The sequence below is a fragment of the Brachypodium distachyon genome, chromosome 1, assembly GCF_000005505.3.
Source record: "Brachypodium distachyon strain Bd21 chromosome 1, Brachypodium_distachyon_v3.0, whole genome shotgun sequence".
Taxonomy (NCBI): domain Eukaryota; kingdom Viridiplantae; phylum Streptophyta; class Magnoliopsida; order Poales; family Poaceae; genus Brachypodium; species Brachypodium distachyon.
In genome coordinates, this window is record NC_016131.3 from 25,928,087 (window position 1) to 25,947,651 (window position 19,565).

General features: G+C 41.8%; 3 protein-coding genes across 3 annotated transcripts; 1 reads left to right on the forward strand and 2 right to left on the reverse strand.

Annotated features, from left to right (window-relative positions):
* Positions 1-337: 337 nt before the first annotated feature.
* On the forward strand, positions 338-9,200 carry LOC100833468 (U3 small nucleolar RNA-associated protein 21 homolog). The gene is made up of 19 exons (XM_003563261.4): positions 338-613; positions 995-1,022; positions 1,115-1,215; positions 2,287-2,490; positions 2,570-2,813; positions 3,385-3,560; positions 3,651-3,733; positions 3,811-3,883; positions 4,244-4,309; positions 4,409-4,451; positions 5,317-5,456; positions 5,598-5,810; positions 6,094-6,178; positions 6,256-6,550; positions 7,154-7,409; positions 7,798-8,011; positions 8,277-8,491; positions 8,564-8,719; positions 8,907-9,200. The coding sequence occupies exons 1-18, from the start codon at positions 485-487 to the stop codon at positions 8,711-8,713; spliced, it is 2,715 nt and encodes a 904-aa protein (XP_003563309.1). The 5' UTR covers positions 338-484; the 3' UTR covers positions 8,714-8,719; positions 8,907-9,200.
* A 900-nt stretch (positions 9,201-10,100) lies between these two features.
* On the reverse strand, positions 10,101-12,276 carry LOC100834084 (amino acid transporter AVT6E). Its single transcript, XM_003563263.4, has one exon. The coding sequence runs from the start codon at positions 11,966-11,968 to the stop codon at positions 10,487-10,489; it is 1,482 nt and encodes a 493-aa protein (XP_003563311.1). The 5' UTR covers positions 11,969-12,276; the 3' UTR covers positions 10,101-10,486.
* Positions 12,277-16,495: 4,219 nt separating this feature from the next.
* Positions 16,496-19,319, reverse strand: LOC100833774 (protein OS-9 homolog). The gene is made up of 8 exons (XM_003563262.4): positions 19,075-19,319; positions 18,651-18,727; positions 18,029-18,229; positions 17,843-17,914; positions 17,488-17,603; positions 17,336-17,402; positions 17,094-17,200; positions 16,496-17,013 (listed from the first exon to the last, which is right to left on the reverse strand). Exons 1-8 carry the CDS (start codon positions 19,289-19,291, stop codon positions 16,860-16,862), a joined length of 1,011 nt encoding a protein of 336 aa, XP_003563310.2. The 5' UTR covers positions 19,292-19,319; the 3' UTR covers positions 16,496-16,859.
* Positions 19,320-19,565: the final 246 nt, after the last annotated feature.

Consider the following 19,565-nt stretch of genomic DNA (forward strand, 5'->3'; position numbering starts at 1 on the left):
GTTGCCACCTTCACAGACTAAAGTTGCCATGCCACAGAATTAAAATTGTCACCCACAAGACACGTGGCGCGATATTAGGCACTATCTTCTCAATCGGATGGCCAGCCGATGGCTCGCTCCGAGAGACTAAAGAGCAAACGTTCTCTCAATAGAAATTCCTTTTGAAAAAAGCGTTTTTGTTTCAGCAGAACCAGAGAAAAATAAAAGGCAAAGAAAAAAAACTCGAAATTGTACAGAGCTATTGGGTCGGGTCCAAACACCCTGATGGACACCGGGCTCTCGACCCGACCCACCAAAAGTAACCTACTGCTTACTACAACTCCCCGGCCCATGCCCAGCGCCCCAGCCTCTCCTCTCTCACCCTTTCTTCCTTCCTTCTCGCGCCGCCGCTCCAACCCCAAACCCCCTCTAAAACCCTCGCCGCCGTCGCGCGCGCTCTCCCTTCGAAAGCACCCGCCGCCGCGGCTGGACTCTGGAGAGCGGGATGGGGATCTTTGAGCCGTTCCGCGCAATCGGGTACATCACGACCGGCGGGGTGCCCTTCTCCCTGCAGCGCCTCGGCACCGAGACCTTCGTCACCGTCAGCGTCGGCAAGGCCTTCCAAGTCTACAACGTAAGCCACACAACCCAACCCAACCCTTCCTCTCGTAACCCCCGCCCCGCCTACTGTCAACGCCAATTGCAGTAGCTTCATAGCTTGTATCGTAGAGGGAGCTAGCACTGGCAAGGCAAGGGTTCTGTTGCTCGTTGCTGTTGTCAGGGCCTTCAGGATTGTTAGGATGCTAGGAGCAGCGATATGGTAGCTTCTTCTTGGAGCTCATGGCGGTGCTTATTAGTGCCTGGCTGGTTGTTGTTACAATGGGGTTGATGTTCCTATTGGCCTACCTTTACTCTGCCTGTCTTACGTTGCTCTCTATAGCTCTACTTTTCTTTCTGATGCGACCAACTTCCATTTTGTGGTATAATCACACTTTTTTTTGTTCTTATTCTGCAGTGTGCTAAGCTAAATTTGGTCCTTGCTGGTGAGCCTGCTGTTTGGTATGCTTGTTTTTTTTTCTTAATATTTAGTGACTTTGTTTTCCTCATGGTGTGTGGACTTTTTATGTGATCAAAGGACCTCAACTGCCTAAGAAGATCCGTGCCCTCGCATCCTTCAAGGATTACACGTTTGCTGCATATGGAAGTGATATCGCGGTTTTCAAGCGGACTGACCTGGTAAGGAAGTTGATGCGCTTAAAGATTGCTGAATTAGTCTTATCAGCCATTCTGGTTATTAGCGATTAAGGCTTTAACCTCTGATGATTCGTTACTGGACCAATTGGACATTATTCCATTTTTTAAATTTAGTCTAAGCGTGTGCCCCCTATGACCTACTCCCTCCGTCTCATATTAAGTGACTTTCTATTACATGTATCTAGACGTGGTTTAGGAATAGATACATCCATATTTGATCAGATTTGAGTCACTTAATATGGGACGGAGGGAGTATATCTAGTTTCTTTTAGGAAAAGGAGATGAAACTTTGTAGCTAAAAAATGCAATGGATGATTTTCAATATATGCATCACTTTGTTTTGTAATTGCTGAATGAAATAGTTATCGACTACTTATTTCGAACTTCCAAAAGGAAGATACAGAGCGGAAAATGCATTTTGTGTATCAGCCTATCAGGCTATTTGTAATTCTCTTGTGAAACCCAGATGTAGATTGTGGAAGAATATGTCACTTGCACTCTTTTGTGAAATAATATGCCCATCTGTGTGTTGTATAAAAATGAAAAAAGCGTGCACTTTCAGTTGCTATTGTTAGCTTCTTTTACTTGTTTTTAAAGCATACAACAGGGCATATTTTTTCTTACTCCCTCCGTCCGGAAAAGGATGTCTGAAATTTGTCTAAATTTGGATGTATCTAGACACTATAACATGTCTAGATACATCCATATTTTGAAAAATTTGCGACATCCTTTTTAGGACGGAGGGAGTATGTTTTTTGTATGTGCACATCATTCCACCCTGGCACACAGGGACAGAACTGCGCCCGGGCCCAGGTGCTCAGGCCCACAATACCACCCAATACTTCCACCTCCTAAGATAAGGAGAAAATCAGGCAAATTAACAGCTCAAAGTGGACTGACATCCGTCCCTGAGTACACAATCTGCATCTATAATGTTTATCTTATCTTTTGCGTCAAAAATTGCGAAAGCTGATTATCTCGATCCAGACCCACTATATCCATGATCCATCAACTGCTATTGAGACATCGTTTTTACGTTTTCTCTTCAATCAGGTGGTTACCTGGAGTAGACATGAAGAGAAGGTCAACACGTTGTACCTGTTTGGAGAATACATTCTGAGTGCAGATATTAAAGGTGATGTATTTATATGGGCCTTCAGAGGAGCAGAACCGAGCAGTGAGCCTGTTGGAAACATATCATTGGGAGACAAGTTTACTCCCACCTGCATTATGCATCCAGATACTTACCTAAATAAGGTGCCTGAAGTTATTTATTTCCTTTTGAAATAATTGTCTTTCCAGATTTCTTGCGTGTTAACTTGCTATGGTACGTCAGGTCATTATTGGTAGTGAAGAAGGACCCTTGCAGCTGTGGAATATCAGCACAAAGAAAAAACTATATGATTTCAAGGGTTGGGATTCATCAGTGCGTTGTTGTGTTTCTTCACCTGCTCTGGATATAGTTGCAGTCGGATGCTCCAATGGAACAATTCATGTTCATAATATTCGATATGATGAGGAGTTGATGTCTTTCAACCATCAAATTCGTGGTGCTGTAACTGCCCTGTCATTTCGAACAGGTGATTTGATGCAACATGATGTACATTACAACCTTTTATATCATTTATATATGTTCATCTTATGACAATAATGAAATTCCCGAAGAAATCCTGGTCAATTCAACTCATTCAAGTCTGAACTTCTGTTCCTGATTGTTATTATGATGTGGAATATGACCTTATGGTGGCAAGTGTGTTAAATGCCTGAGATCCAATTCGGGAAGTGTATTTCCTTTTGGCTTTACATTTTTTATATGATTTGGCGATTTGACTTGCTAATAGAATCTGTAGAGGAGTGTTTCCTAGTTCAAACAAAATAGCCATGATAGTTGGTATGATTGAATAATATTCTTGAGCCTCTGTAATTTATTGTGGTGATATGGTAATGGAACTGAATTTTTTGGCCAGGTGGTAGATACTTTACTGTCATGAAGTTTTTTATTAAGGTTATAGTTTTTTATTTGCGAATATTAAGGTTATAGTTAGCTTTGACTTTCCATGTTAGAAACAAAAGATGCACTGTTTCGTTCCTATATTACGTGCTTTTCTATGGCAAGTTTAATTGTTTTATTCAAATTTGCTTTGTTGCCAGATGGGCAACCACTTCTAGCCTCTGGAGGTTCCTCGGGTGTTATTAGCATTTGGAATCTTGAGAAGAGACGACTGCACTCTGTGATTAGGGAGGCCCATGATGGTTCTATAGTATCACTTCATTTTCTTGCCAATGAACCTATTTTGATGAGCTCAGCAGCTGATAATTCAATAAAAGTAAGTGCCTTGCCAATCAGTTTAAATATGCTGCAATGTCTTGTTTCAGTTTACATTCGAAAGCTGGTAATCTAATATGCTCTATACCAGATGTGGATATTTGATAGTAATGATGGAGATGCTCGTCTGTTACGATTTCGAAGCGGGCATAGTGCTCCGCCTCGGTGCATAAGGTAACAAATGCTCTCCAGTTGTGTGCGAACTTCCATTCGTTTGTGCTTTAGTGAGCCAGCCCATTTTTTTTTGTTAGATTCTATGGCAACGGAAAATACATCTTATCTGCTGGTCAAGACCGTGCCTTTCGTCTTTTCTCAGTTGTCCAGGTAATTCATAATGTTTGTGACAATATTTAATACAATCGTGCACTGCCACCCTTTTACATTTCAAATCTATCAGGAGCATGCAATATGAGTTTGTTGAAGTTTTTTTTTTTTTACTTTTCACAACTTTGTTATTTTGTTATGAGTTTGTTGAAGTTTTTTTTTTACTTTTCACAACTTGCCATAATAGTTGTAAATATAGAAATGCATAACAGCAACAGCAAAGTGAGCCTAGATGCATTTGGCAGTTTGCCTTGAATTCCTGCATGTCATTTTTCCTATCATGTTACTTTGCCTTTTTCTTAGCAAAGTGACTTACAAGTGTTTAGTGTTTAATCTTATTAAAGCAACAATTTTTGGCAGGAACAACAAAGCAGAGAGCTTTCGCAGCGGCACGTGACAAAAAGAGCAAAAAAGCGTAGAGTAAAAGTATGATCACTCTTTTTTTAGCTGAGTATGATCACTGTTTGTCACTTCTGTTTCATTATTTCCTAATTAGGGTGTTTCAAGTTAATTTCTTTTCTGTAGGAGGAAGAGATCAAGCTAAAACCTGTCATTACATTTGATTGTGGTAATCCTTTGGTCTTTTCATTAAGTTCATATCACATTTTTCTGCTTATCTGTATGTACAAGTATCTTCTAGAAGTAGTGACAAATAATGATGTTGAGCAGCTATCTGGCCAAGGGCATGATATTTCTCAATGTTTACACATAAAAATTCTCTGTACTAGTACCCTGGGCACCTTAATACTATTGTCAACAGGGAACTGCAAATCTGTCACTTTTGTTCAGATAAAATTCCTCATTTACCACTAGAATCAAGTGTTGTTCTAGAATTCCGTAACATAACAGCATGTTCAGATAAAAGATGGCCGGTTTGGCTGTATCTCATAAGGCAGATCCATTCCTTACTGCTGTCAATTTTAGGTTCGTTGGAGTGTTTTGATCATATGTCACTACGTCTAGGGCTTACTCTTCAAGGTTAAAATGTGATCTCTTTGATGATTTTTCAGTTGGAGGCTAGGCTTCTGGTATTGCCTGCTATGATTTTGATAAGATTTACAGGCAGAACATGGCAGTGCTGGAGTTAAGGCTCTGCTTGGTAAAAAAAGTGTAGTGCAAAACAGTCTATCTGGCATATCAAGTTTTGATCTGGTCATTTGCTTATTGATTGTGTAACAAAATAGTCTCACTAATGTGGCTACTGTATTTCAGAACTGTCGCAACCCACATCACAATACCACATGACCACACCACAATGTCAACTAGTGCCTAAATGAGTTGGTAGAAATTGTAGATTATATGTGGTAGCAATACATCTGTTTCCTGTTAGCTATTTGCCTATTTGGCAGATTGGCATGCCTTTTCTGTTTCCATTTTACTAATTTACTCTGTTAAGAAAAAAACCTTAAGCTGAGGGAACCCTATGTTTTCAGCTGCGATACGTGAACGTGATTGGTGTAATGTTGTTACATGCCACATGGATACTCCAAAGGCATATGTATGGCGTCTTCAGAACTTTGTTATAGGCGAACATATTCTGACACCATCATCAGGCACCGAGTCACCAATTAAGGTAATGTTTTTTATTTGAATGTATTGAGTTCTCATTATAGGCTAGACCAGAACAACCTTCCTTGGGACGGCCAAGACTCGGATATTGCTAAAAATAATTCCATTTTTTTTCATTACTAATAATTCCTATCTTTTCTTACAGGCATGTGCGATAAGCGCATGCGGTAATTTTACTGTCTTGGGCACTGAAGGTGGTTGGATCGAAAAATTTAACCTTCAATCTGGGATTAGTCGTGGTACCTACATTGATAGCTCGCTGACAATGCAATGTGGACACGAGGGAGAAGTTGTTGGATTAGCTTGTGATGCTACAAATGGCTCTCTGATTAGTGCTGGATACCGTGGTGATATTAAGGTTTGATGATGTCTGTTACACTTTAGTTCAGTTAATTTCATTTCGGTGCATGTTTAGTACGTGCATCTACTTAACGCAGTGGTAAAGTGCATTTCATTTCATCCCCACGTCCTTATCAACTGGTTAAAAATCATGTCCCTCTTCTAATCCCATAACCAAGAATACACATATATTGCACCTCCATCTGTTTCCTTAAATTAGCCACTTTTGAACTTCTCTTTGCCAGTATGGGTTAACTTTTCACCACGATTACATTACTCAGCTAATTAATTTTCTCCTGCAGGTGTGGGATTTTAAAAGTTGTAAGCTAAAATCCAGATTCAATGTTGGGAAATCTATAACTAAGATTGCATATCACCGGTCAAATGGTACTATTTAACATGTTATATTTTTCCCTTACATAATGGTATGGATGATTAACAATTATTTTGTTGTTTTATGGCAGGTCTTCTTGCTACTGTAGCAGATGATATGCTGCTTATATTGTTTGATACAGTATCCATGAAAATGGTTCGTAGATTTGAAGGCCATACAGACCGTATCACTGATTTGTGTTTCAGTGAGGATGGAAAATGGCTCATCTCGTCTAGTATGGATGGGACACTAAGAATATGGGATATCAGTTTAGCAAGACAGATAGATGCAATGCACGTTGATGTTTCTATAACATCTGTCTCTATGTCTCCTAATATGGATGTGTTGGCGACCACTCATGTCGATCAAAATGGTGTTTATCTTTGGTAAGTTTTCATTATACGAGCTCTCAGGCTGGTGCAATCTGCACAAATCCTGGCGTCATTTACGCAATTAAATATTATAGCCAGTCCATCGTGTATCAATGTACACAAGGAACTAATTTTTCTCACGTTCGCATGTGCACAATGTCATAAAAGGCAAGCTCGTTCCTGGACAAACCGTAACTATGTTTTTTGAAATGTTTATTTTTATTTTGTCGGTACAACTCTCTTAAGCTCAGGAGTATGGCAATATAAGTAATTTTATAGTTTTAAGTTATGAATAATTGCTGACAGATTGCCAGATAGAACAACTTCAAAAATTGTACACTTGCAATGATTTTGTTCAGATATAGCTTGCTGATCCAAATTTTGTTAGTTACCCACTAACCTTATTCCCAATCTCAAACATTGTGTAGTTAGCTCTTAAGGTCAACTTAAGCACATGCAACTTTTGAATGCTCAATATGGTTAGCTTCAGTTGTTCCTTCTTTGATGTTTCTACTTCAGAATCTTCTACTGTTATGGACAATGAACAAATATAGGATGTCCTGCAATTTATTCTTTAGCTTGTACACAAGCTCATACTTTTCTGAATAAATTTGGCAGGGTTAATCAAGCTTTGTTCTCACCGTCGACAAATGTTGATAGCTATGCAAGTGGTAAACATGTCCGGAATGTGATGTTGCCGTCTGTTTCATCAGCTGAAAGATCTGAGGAAGAACCCATTCAAAATTCACAAGATCCAAATCAATCGATTATTAAACCTTTTGTCATAATGGATCATCAAATACCAAATATGATCACACTCTCATTACTTCCAAGGAGTCAATGGCAAAGTTTGACAAATCTTGACATTATTAAGGTAATGTACTTTTGGCTCTGTTTTGATCTTCAAAAATTCCACATTGCGAAGTAATAGATCTTATGACCCGCATTAATCTGTTACTCCCTCCAGTTAGAATTAGTTGGTGTTAACCATAGAGTGTATCTAGATGAGTATTTTAATTTTGACCAACAGTATTTTGATGGACATTTAGAGCATCTATACAAAAACAGCGTTGAGTAAATTTTTATCAACTAATATGTGGTCAAACTTACAAGTTTTGGTTTTACAACTTTATTAGGTTCAACAAATATATTACAATAGGAAACTAATTTGTGACTGGAGAAATAAATTTTGTTTCCTGCATAAGCTTGACTAGATTGAAGTTGAAGTGCTCATCATATATTTCTGTGTCTCTACTCTCTAGGTTCGCAATAAACCGATTGAGCCTCCCAAGAAGCCTGAGAAGGCCCCTTTTTTCTTGCCCTCGGTTCCATCGCTTTCTGGGGAGATATTATTTGAGCCTCCTACCAGTAAAGAAACAGACAGCAGCACTACTGAGAACATAAATCATAAAACGATGGCTGATCTTTCCTCTCACTTCAGTCGTTTGTTACATTCCTGTGGAGAGCTTCATAACTGTAAGTATTTATAAGTATCTTTGTTCAGGTAGATTTGTCTAAATACAATAGGATATTTTGGCTTATTGTGCTACTATTATTATGTTCCTTGGAATATTATATTTGATGAGATCGTAAGAAACGTTCATATGCTGGTTACTTCTATTATGCTTTATCTATGATGCCATATGTTACAGCCAGAAATAGGCAGGTATTATATGTATATTATCTTGGTCTGTGGTGATTGCTGGTGATGGTAAGCACTGACTCGGAATCTGTTTTGCAGATTCAGCATTTACCGACTACCTAAAAGGTCTATCTTCGTCATCTTTAGATATGGAACTACGAATGCTACAGATAATAGACGAAGATGAGTTGGAAAATTTGGAGCCTAGACCTGAACTCCAATCCATTTCATTGCTGTTGGATTACTTTATTCATGAGCTGTCCTGCAGGAATAACTTCGAGTTTGTTCAAGCTGTTCTGAAATTGTTTCTGAAGGTATATGATATGCGTATGCCATGTTTAGCCCATTATATTTCTACTTAATAATATTTTCTTTTTTGGAAGCAGATACACGGTGAAACAATACGCCGTCACTCGATGCTTCAGGATAAAGTGAAGAAACTTCTAGATGTCCAGAGTTTAGTTTGGCAGAAGATAGACAAAATGTTTCAGAGTGCACGATGCATGGTTACATTTCTCAGTAACTCGCAGTTTTAGTTACAGGTAATTCTAATTTTTTTGTCAAATCAACTTTTGTGGATACAGGTTTATTTGAGTATTACCCATAAGATTTATGGCTGTATTACTGGTTATCTAGTTGAGGTTTTTAATTGTTATGGAAAATGATTTCTTCTGCAGCTTTGTCTTGACTCTTTAACGATTAATTCTCTTGTTTCATTGTCACCCACAGGTCACAAGATCCAAAGTTCTACAAACCAATGCATACATGGAGTCTATGTGGCTGTTGTACCATTCTGCTGTATTTTACCATTTTTGTTGTCATGGTAAAAGCTGCAAGGCAATACGGAGCGTTAACAGCGATAACTGCAAACAATGCTCTTGATGATTGATGATGATGATCTAAAAGTTTTGTAGTTTTGTTATTGTATTCTTTTGTAACATACTGATGTCCAAACGCCTTCTGCAAGAAATATTGAGAAATACCATCGCTGTTTATTTGAACGTTCCCTACTTGTTTATTAAACATTTTCTTCCAGGGTTAGTCATCATGTCTGTTTTCAGTGTTTGAGAGAATTTAACTGAAATCCGCGATTGCAAATTGCAAAGTGCAATAGCATATGTCGGTCTAAATATATTCCAGATATGCTTCAATTGTATAATGGGATAGCAATGGGGCATGCAACTTTTAGTTGTCGAATGCTGTATAAGTTATTTTGGAATTATCCCCACAAAAATGTTCTTTTGGAATTTTACATGGTCTTAATGTGACATTTTGGCCATTAATTTCCATGTGAATATGGTGACTCACATAAATATGTATGTACATTATGGATTCGTGAACTCTAGTATTTGGTTGTAGAATCATGTGGAATGGAACAAAACGGTTCTATTCCTATAAGAATGGAATGGAATGGAATGTTTCTACTTTTCTATGTTTTATAAACCAAACACTTGGAACCACTCGTTCACTTGGATGGTTAGGCATATGGAGGGATTATTTCCTTTTGAGGAACCAAGTGGTTCCATTTGTTTCATGCATTCTAGACCAAACAAAAGAACCATCTCAATTTCTAGAACCATTCCATTACATTCTACCCCACTACCTCAACATTAGATCTACTTCTATAGATGGACAAGAATATAATTCTTTGAATGTTACAATTTTAAAAAAGAAACTTTGAAGGTTTTTGTGGCAAGAATAGAAAACTTAATTTTTTGACACAAATAGAAAACTTCTTTGTAGCCAATCAAACAATTTTTTTGTGTGGACAAGAATAAAAAAAACCTTTCTATATATATATGGACAACAATAGAACTCCACTAAATCTACCGTGAACCAGAGAAAGTCCATGTTTTGCTAGGAAACAAGATTAGGCGCCTCCAGCAGATAACGCACAACAATAACAAAGATACATTTCCTGGATGCAAAATTCATCATACCATAAAACACATAATTCTGTGAATGCAAAATTCATCGTATCACAATCCGAGATAAATTTTCTGGATGCAACTTCCATCATCTCATGGACAGACAACCTCCTTAGTACAGAACTGGGTTCTCTTTGTCGCCTGGATCAAAAGGCAGCCCCAGGATACACATGTAAAAACAATAAGCAGAAAAATACATGAAAGAATATTGGTCCAAAGGTACAGAAATGGCCTCCAGTAACAATTCACCTCATAGGTCATGTATATGATGAGCTTTGCTCAGCAGCTCAAGTTGTATCCCTGCTAAAACTAGTATGTTCGTTCTGACAGCGATCATACAATCTGTATATTTAGCCTACAAATACAGCTCATCTTGGTCCATCAGTCAGACTTGCTCTTCAGGCTGTACACATTGCCGACGACCCCGACGACGCTAACAATGACAGCCAGCCCCAGCATTCCGAGCGACAGGAGCCTCTCTCCATGCCCCAGGCACTCCCCTTCCTTGTCCAGTCTTAATGCCACAAGGGCCGGGAACATGAACCCCAATGCCAGCCCCGTCGTCGCACCGGTGAACTTGAAGGCCATCCAGATGTTGGGTATCATGGTTGAACCGAGGTAGATGAGGGCCAAGAGCACCGCCGTCAAGGCGAGCATCTTCTTCCTGCTATGGGGCGCCAACTCTCCAAAGATCAGCGAATCCACGGTCTGCCTCAGGGAGAAGTGGACGACCGGGAACACGAGGACCAGATGGATGATATACCCAATCCTGACAATGTAGTTGAGCACTGAGCTGAACTTGATCCCGAGATCCTTGTCGAAGTTGGTGAGCACATCAGACTCCGTGTCATCGCCGAATAAGAGGTACCCTGAGATGGCAGTCAGTGCATATACAACAACACAGAGTACTGTCGAGATCCTGCCAATATTGTACATGTTGCGAGGTGTCTTCTCCTTGAGCTCGTTGTAGATCGGCTGTACATTGAAATGGCAGATGTAGGCATTGGTCATGATCGGTATCACCACGAGCAAGTCCAACATCGCCGCTCTTGAGCTAAAATCCGGCCCCATCCTCGGCGTACTGATTTTGCCTTCGATGAGCTTCACCGCCGCGATGATGCAAGAGACAACCACAAAAACAATGGCAAGAGCAACCGATGCGGCAGAAGACAAGCTCAGTGAGTCAATCTTCTCGAGCGCGCACAGCGGGGTGAGAAAGACCACGAGAACCACCAAAATCAGCAGCCTTCGGTTGTCCCACTCGCCGTGGCCAATCAGCTGGTCCATGACGCCAATGTGCTTCAACGATCCAGACATGACGTCTCCGATGATGATCAGGTACACCACGAGGATCCCGGCATTGTTGATGATGACGCACATCTGCGCCACGATGCTCGCGGGGCGTCCGAGCGCCTTGTGCACGAGCTCACCGTACGACAGGGCGCGGCAACGCACCGAGAACCTCACGAGCAGCTCAATGGTGATCTCTGAAAGGATCCCCATGACCAGAATCGAGACGAGCCCGACGGCGACGCCGAGGACCTTCATGGTGGCCGGGAGGGCCATAATGCCGGCCCCAATAATGGAAGTGGCGAGGTTGAACACCGCGCCGGCCACGCCGGAGCCCTCGGGGGGACCGGCGGAGCCGTCGCCATCTCCGATGAGCGGCAGCTCGTCATGCTCACCCTCGCCGCCACCGCCGTCTTCCACCTCGCCCAAGAAGGAATCCTGCTTGGAGATCTTGGCGTGGCCGTTGTGGGCGCCATTGGCGTTGGCGGCGGCGCTAGATTTGGGCGGCGGGTTGGACTGCAGCTCGAGGGAAGGAGAGGTCAATGGCAGCGCCGAGTAGTTGGTGTTCACCATCACGGGCGGAGGACCCAGTAGGGCCTTGATTTTTGCCTCAGTTACGGATTGGGGAAGATTATGAAACGAGGAGCTAAAGGGCGGAATCCGTTCGTGGGGTGATGGGAGGAGAAACGGTCGGGAGCGAGAGAATCGAAGGGGAGATCAACCTGCGGTGGAGGCGCTCGCGCGAGGAGGAAGACGATGGGCGCTCGGCAGCGTGATGGGTGGCGGCGCTCGGCCGAGGAGGAAGAAGATCCAGGAGCGAGGAGGACTGGGTCGCTCGGCAGAGGCAGGGAGGGGCCGAGCGGGTACAGTAGCCAAGTACTCCCTCCGTTCCAAAACAATTCACTCGGTTCAAGTGCACAAATTTATGAGTGTTTTTGAACGCACGCTAGTACCGAGAAGGCAGAGAGAGAAAGTAGTAAATGAGCTCGCTTACATGGTTACATGCAGTCAATTAACAGTTTAGTCCACAACATGAACGTGGTTAAAAAAAGCATCGCTTAAGCGCGCAAAAACTCTCATCGGTCGGAAAACGCACCAATTAGATCTTATTTGGTTGGGTTTAAAACTGCTTTTTGATTTTTGGTTTTTAAACCACAAAAGTACCGATTTAGATGCTTTCAACTTTGGTTTTCCATATTTTACTTAATATTTTTAGATGATGGTATAAGTAAAAACCCAAGTCAAAATCATCTAAATAGGAAAAACACCTAAATAGGTGTTTTTTAGCTTATAAGCCAAAAGAAAAAGAAAAAACAGTTTTAAACCCAACCAAATAGGACCTTAGGCCCTAAGCGACTACTTCAGAGTTGATATGGCTCGTTAGCACAATTCTCAGCCGCAGGGACGGCTTCTTTCTCTCCTGCCTAATTTCCTCCAAGAATCCCTCCATTTTTCCAATTCGCCTTTTTTCCTCCAAGGATCCCGTCAATTTGGACGAGCAACAAAATCCCATGAATTTCTCCTATTCCCCTGGACTCCCACCAAATATCCCGCCAATTTCTCCTGGGCGAGCAACAATGTCTCTCAAATTCTCCAATTCCCCTTGATTTTCTCCAAGAATCCCGCCCACTTCTCAAAAACTGTACAGAACGCTTAAGCTTAAATTCCTCTTACCGGTGCCTCACCGCTCGCTTAGCGCTTTTTTGAACCCTGGTTCACAAAGTTATAAAACACAAGAACAACGTATTAAACTGGGATTAGTGATACTGTTTAAGAAACACATGATAGATGAAAAAATGACAAACTCATGTTAGGTACCGTAACTATTGCATCAAATTGTTAGCTATTCGAATTAATTCTAAGACAAATTCTTAAATCTTTGTTAGATGTACATTTGTTTGCGCGATTGTGTATCTGCGTCTCTGTATAAAATAAATCTGCAAACTTTCAACTAATTTAACTCTGGATCAATAGAGACAACGATGGCGATGACTTGTCAAACTACGCATTTGGACCGGGTCCGAGAAAAATGTCATAGAAGACAACGACAGCTGATCAATTGTCACGTACTTCGACGGCGACGCCCGCGTGAGGCAGTGCGTGTGCGTTCCAACGTGCCTTTGCGCAATCGACGGCGATATGGCCAACAAAGACCGGCTCTTCAAGAGACCCAACTTCTCGCACTATAGTTATTTTGGCTATCTAGTATTGATATCCATGGACGATTGCTCACTGATGTCTTAATTGTCGTTCCTTTAATCGTATTTCTTGCTTAATGAAAGTTGATATAGAAATGTTGTCAAAAAAAAGAAAGTTGATATAAAAATCATCTTACTTGATAACAGTAGATGTGATAATCATGCTCAGGTAGTGTGTTCTCTTTTAGTGAGTTCTGATTTTGACAGACCATGTTTCAGATCGTGTATTTTTTGTTGATAAGATATCATGTCTCTCGAAACATGAAGAAGGCATTGTTTATTATGCAAAATATCTACTTGATATTTTTAGATCGGTAAGTATGAAAATATCTTTGGAAGTAAAAATAACTATATATTTACTCATAAAAAATTGAGTTGTTGGTAATCTGCTCACTCCACTCAAGAACTATTTGCACGAATAGTAGCCATATATTATATGTTGTAGATATTTGTTATTACGATCATTCGATTATGGTCGATTTGACATATAATATGAGGAAACTTTATATTTAACATAAATATCAGTAGACTATATATCATAAGATGTATCAGATAAAAATCCATCCTAAAGTCTGGACAATCAATTTTATTAAAATATATTTTGCAAACCTAGAAAAATAGTAAATGTGAGGAATTCGACGTACCTAAAAAAAAATTCTCTCATCCGCCGATGTTCACCATGCCTCCCAGCGCATAAAAAAGAACGAAATCCAAGATCGGAGACGACGAGAAGATCTCCCATTGGAGAAAACCGAACCAAAAAAAAGAAAAGATTCCAATGCCCAACCAAACCAACAAAGAATGGGGAGTAGTTCCGCGCAATATACTGCTCAAAAATCCAGATTGCTACTATGATTTCCAACCGGAAGGAAGGAGCTCATAGAGATAGAATGCCGCCGGCTGCCCCCCTTCTCTGAACTTTTCTTGGTGAGATTTGGGGCGGGCCGAAGGTGAAATCCATCGCTCCTCTCTTGACGGCGCAAGAACTGGAGCATCAATGGAAGGGGGAAGAGTAGAGCAGAAGAATCTTCGGGGAGTAGTAAGCTGGGGATTGAATCAATCCAGAGATCTGAGCTCTTTTCTCTCGTCCTCTCTCCGCTGTTGTGTTCTTGTTGGATTAGTACTACTACTGCTAGTCAATTTTGGTTAATTCCTATCCGGGTTAGCTCAACCACCAATTACACTGGACCCACGTCGGCCTGTAAGTGTGATTGATGGGCCCATGTGTCATTAGGTATTGGAAGATCTAAGCTTGGTAAGGCATTCTTTGAACACGCAAATCGGGCTTCGGGTAGTATGCATCTATGCCAATATATTAAATTGAGTTGGTAGTGATGGTACGGACGCCATACGTCACTTCACAAAAATTACAGATATGCCACCCTGACCAATCACACATGACCAAAGCCCGAACAAAAATCCTGACCGACATCAACCCTGCAAGCCTCCTGTCGGTGCCCATGGCATCCTTCCCTGACTTGCCTCCCCTGCCCACTGCCTCATCTCCCTAGCTCCCTCTTCCTATGCCCCGCCACCTCCCCATCGTCTCCGCCGCTGTCTCATCTCCCACGTCGGCCACCAGACCGAGCTCTCGTCGCATCGCCTCTCGCTGGCCGGTTCTGGCACCACCTCCGTCCGCCGACCGGCGTCTCTCCTCCGGCGCACCGCACTCATGTCGCTCGCCGCCCGCTGTCGTCCCTTCTTTGTTTCCCTCAACGAGCTCGTTCAGTCCCATTCTTTCCTCTAGATCGGAAAGAACAGTCCCCCACCTACGCACACACGATGTGCCTCCTCCACCCTCCTTGATCAGATCGCATCCATCTCCAAACCAACCTCCCCTCCACGATCCCAAAACGCATCCATCACCAAACCAATCTCCTCTCCTCGATCCCAAAACGGTAAGGGACAAGATCGGATCGTCAATCAGTGGGGATTAGTTTCCCAGTTTTAATTCGGAGAAAAACGACCGATTTGGTGGGATTCAAACCCGCGGCAACATGGTTGTACCTGCGTATGCTCTGTTCGTGCTCGTATGCTAGGAGGAAGAAGAAGAGAAGCCTCCCGTTGAGTTGCGCAGGAGATGGGCCAGAGGGAGAGAGTCAGAGAGATAGAGTGGTCAGTTAACAGAGCATAACCTCACGACAGATAAAGACATGATAATCGTTCTAGGCATGTGTGTTCATGAAACGTCAAACTTTAAAATTGATATCTTTATATATTTCTCATTGTTCCGTAGCAACGCACGGACAGGGGCACCACCTAGTGGCCCACCTGCCTGTGACTGAGAAATGCTACTACAGTATTTGCCCTTTTAAAAATGTTGTAAATTGCTCTGCGTAGGCTAAATGCAACTTACTCAATCTCTCACTAGATCTTTAATTTAGCTTGTGACTAAGTATAAATTAAATAATTAAATAATTTTTTTGAACCGGAGTCCATAGGACTCAATCTATTAATTAAGAAGAATAGAGAGAGTAAGAATATGAGGCTAAGAAGAATAGAGAGAGTAAGAATATGTGCATGCCTCATATTATGGGACGAGAGAGTACATGTCTTGCAGATAGATGATCTTACTTACACGTTTGGTTTAAGTTGACCAAGAAATAGAACTGGTCAGTTCATTGAACAATCTTCAGTTGACCAAGGCCACCTCCGAGCCTGGGAGTTTGCACCTGTTCACTTAATAATACTGTTAGTGTTTTTCAGGCCTTATCTTCATCACTGCCTAACATGGGTGATGATTTTCCAGAGATACTCCACTAGTACTGTTTTGAGTAGTTTTCTAATATCTGAATCCTGGTCAAGGTATCATTAACACTAAGCAACTCATTTTTCTTTCTTTTTTGACTTGACCTGCATGCATCCAGAAGCAAGTACCTTCGTTCCCAGGATGGATCTTCACTTACAGGGCAATATATATATATGGACTTTGTAAAGATAAGTTGCTTACAAAATGCACTTCCCAAGATTACTGCATTGTCTTTATAAACATTGCAACAAGTGTCGAAGGCAGCCACTGGTCTCAAAATCTTTCCTTCTACTACAGAAAAACAGTCTTGGCTATTCATGTCTATATATCTATGATAGTGTTAGTGTGATAATCTCAGCCTGCTTCGGATTAATGTATACAAGCTCAAACCGAGCATGTTAAATTAGGGTAAAAGACAGTCAAGAATAGTGCTGCTCAGTGCTGAGTTGCCAACTTGCCATTGTACCTACAAGATAATGGTTCTTAAATGGACGAGTATAACACATTCGGCAGGTGATCAGGTGGCATAAGCTGCATAATCATGCAATTCATTTGGATCTGGAACGATGGACATCTGAGCTTCTTTTGGGAGATCATCGTCGTCCTCGGTGGCTTCAGCAAGCAACTCGTTGCAGTGGATGGAGAGGGTGCGCTTTTCCTGCTGAAACAACCTGCAAGCAGAACAAGATGATGAGCTTAAATAAACACATAGATAAAGATGATTGACAGGGAAAAAAATAGAAGTACTTACGGGTTCTTGCAAAGCATTGGGCTTTGAACTGTCAAAACATACTTGCACGAAGAAATCTCTTTTAACGAACTGATAAGTACAGTGGGCTCAGAACAAACAAATCTAACCTGTATGAAGAATGCAGGGTGGTTGCAGTCAAATGTATTGCTCAATATGACATCATAGTCATATAGTGATCAAAATGCTTGAATTTAGAATGACAACCGCATAGATCATCATAGCCTTCTCATATTTTGGCTTACCTCTGTGAACCGGGGTATATCTGTAAGATCACATAGAGTCCCATTTGTGTACAGGTGGACATGATATCTGGAAGGAGGCAAAAACAGCAAACATCTTTCAGGTGATGTTGTTTGTGGTTTGTTTCCTTGCTTTAAGAAATTAAGTACAATACCTCGTAGAAATATCTTTCAGGTGATTGTCTTCATCAGAGGACTCAGATGTATGATTCTCATGGTAAGCATCAGTTGCATCAGGGTCGTATTCACCTAGAACATACTCTTGAATGACCTTCAACAGAAGACTCACAAGTTTAAGGAAATTCAAGCATGATCAGAATTGTAGCAGTAGGTACCCAACCTATCTTTTTTTAAGTATTTTTTTCACAATGTAACTGAGTTCCAAACATGCCTTAGATTTTAGCTACCAATTCTTGTTCTGAAATATCTCAGATTTTGTTTCTGATGGAGCATAGAGGGATCAACAAAAGTATGATCATTATGAGCCTCGTAAAAAAAGAGGGATCTCACCTTCTCACCCTCTACATGAACCTGACGGATTTTGCCATGATAACAGAATTCATACGACCACCAACCATCATGCTGCGTCAACAAAAATAATATTGATCAGAAGGCATTCTATTTCCCTTGCAGACGGACACAAGAGAAAACATACGTCTCACATGCTCACATACAAAGAAAGAGTTGTATGCCTACCCTGTAAAAGCATTGATCCTTGAGAATCTCCAGCAGTTCATCTGGCTCCTTTGGTTTAACTCTGCGATCGCTTTCTATTATAACATTAGTTGCATTTTGCGGAATAATTGACTTCATGGTTTTAGTTTCTTGAACTGGTAGGAAGCATGTGTAATGTTTCCCCTCATGATTAGTCATCGCTTCAGATTCCTGGCCAATTTCCTGCAGGAAAACAGTAAGTATCATCAGTTAACAGTTAAAGGAAGAGGAAGTATGTTTCAGCAACCTATGCATCAAGGACTTGAGGTGAAAGACTTGCATTATGGTTTTCTGACAAGACTGGAATGAAATACAGATGAGTAGGTAATAGAAACATGGTGAATTAACATTGTTTATAACCATATCATGTTATTTGTTACAGAGAAACAGAGAGCACTTGGTTCCTCCTGCTATTCCCATTTTTACAAATCCTAGCTGGTTATCCACATTTACAAAACTCAAACATGGATTGGTTACTTCACGATAGCATCTTAATGTGGCATACATTATAGTTCACTGTTGTGCCCAGTAAGTCAGAACAAAATAAAGCTGAAGCTTGCTGCAACTAGAAGTCAGAAGGAAAATTTATCAGGAAAAAACTCACCGGGCGGTACGGCGAATCGACAGCATGGAACTCCACACGGTACCTCGGCTCGCGCGAATTTTTCCCAAACGGCACACCTGCCAATGGGTAACAGTTGAGTGCATGCAATTTTTTTGCCAATAGGTAACAAACAGTCCAGTAACAAACAAGAGCTGGGCGTGCGCATCCATTGCAATTTTTGCATCACGTGAACACAGACGAGACAATTGCTTCAACTAGAGCGAGCAAGATCTGGCCACAAGGACACTAGAGGTAACAAAGTCTGTATGATCGGATAGCTCGTTGAATCGGCGAGGAGGAGTTCCAGCAACGAACATCGAGGGGAGGAACGAGGAACTGGCACGATTTGGAATAATCGGAAGAGGCTGGGCGAGCAGACGAAGAAGAGGGGATCGGACGACGCGATGGCGCGATTAATTAGTACCTGAAGTGGTGAAGATCTGGTCGGTGGCGGCCGCCCCGGCGACCAGGAGCAGGGAGAGGACAAGCAGGCACGCCCCCCCGGCGAACCCCATCGGCGGTGACTCGCGGCGGCGAACAGTTGAGTCAGCCCTGATGCCGCAGAATTGCAGAGGCGAGAGAGTCAGAGTGGGAGACGACGACGTCAGAGGAGAACCCCTCCCGCCTTCAACGCCTCCCATCCTCTCCGCTTTCCCAAGCCGCTCGCGAATCAACTCCCGAAACCCGCTTTCCTAATACGGTCACGTAAACCAATATTCCGCTTCTCGCGCTGGCTGGTGTACGCGTAGGCCGTGGCTGATCGAGGGACAGTTCTTTTCGGCTTCTAGACCGGCTTCTCCGAGAAGCTTCCGCAGCTTCCTGCAGAAGGCGCTATCTAAATTTGATTAGGCTACCAAACTAATTTGACCTAAACTACTTTAGATGTCTAACTAAATCTGAGATACGGCTTCTCCA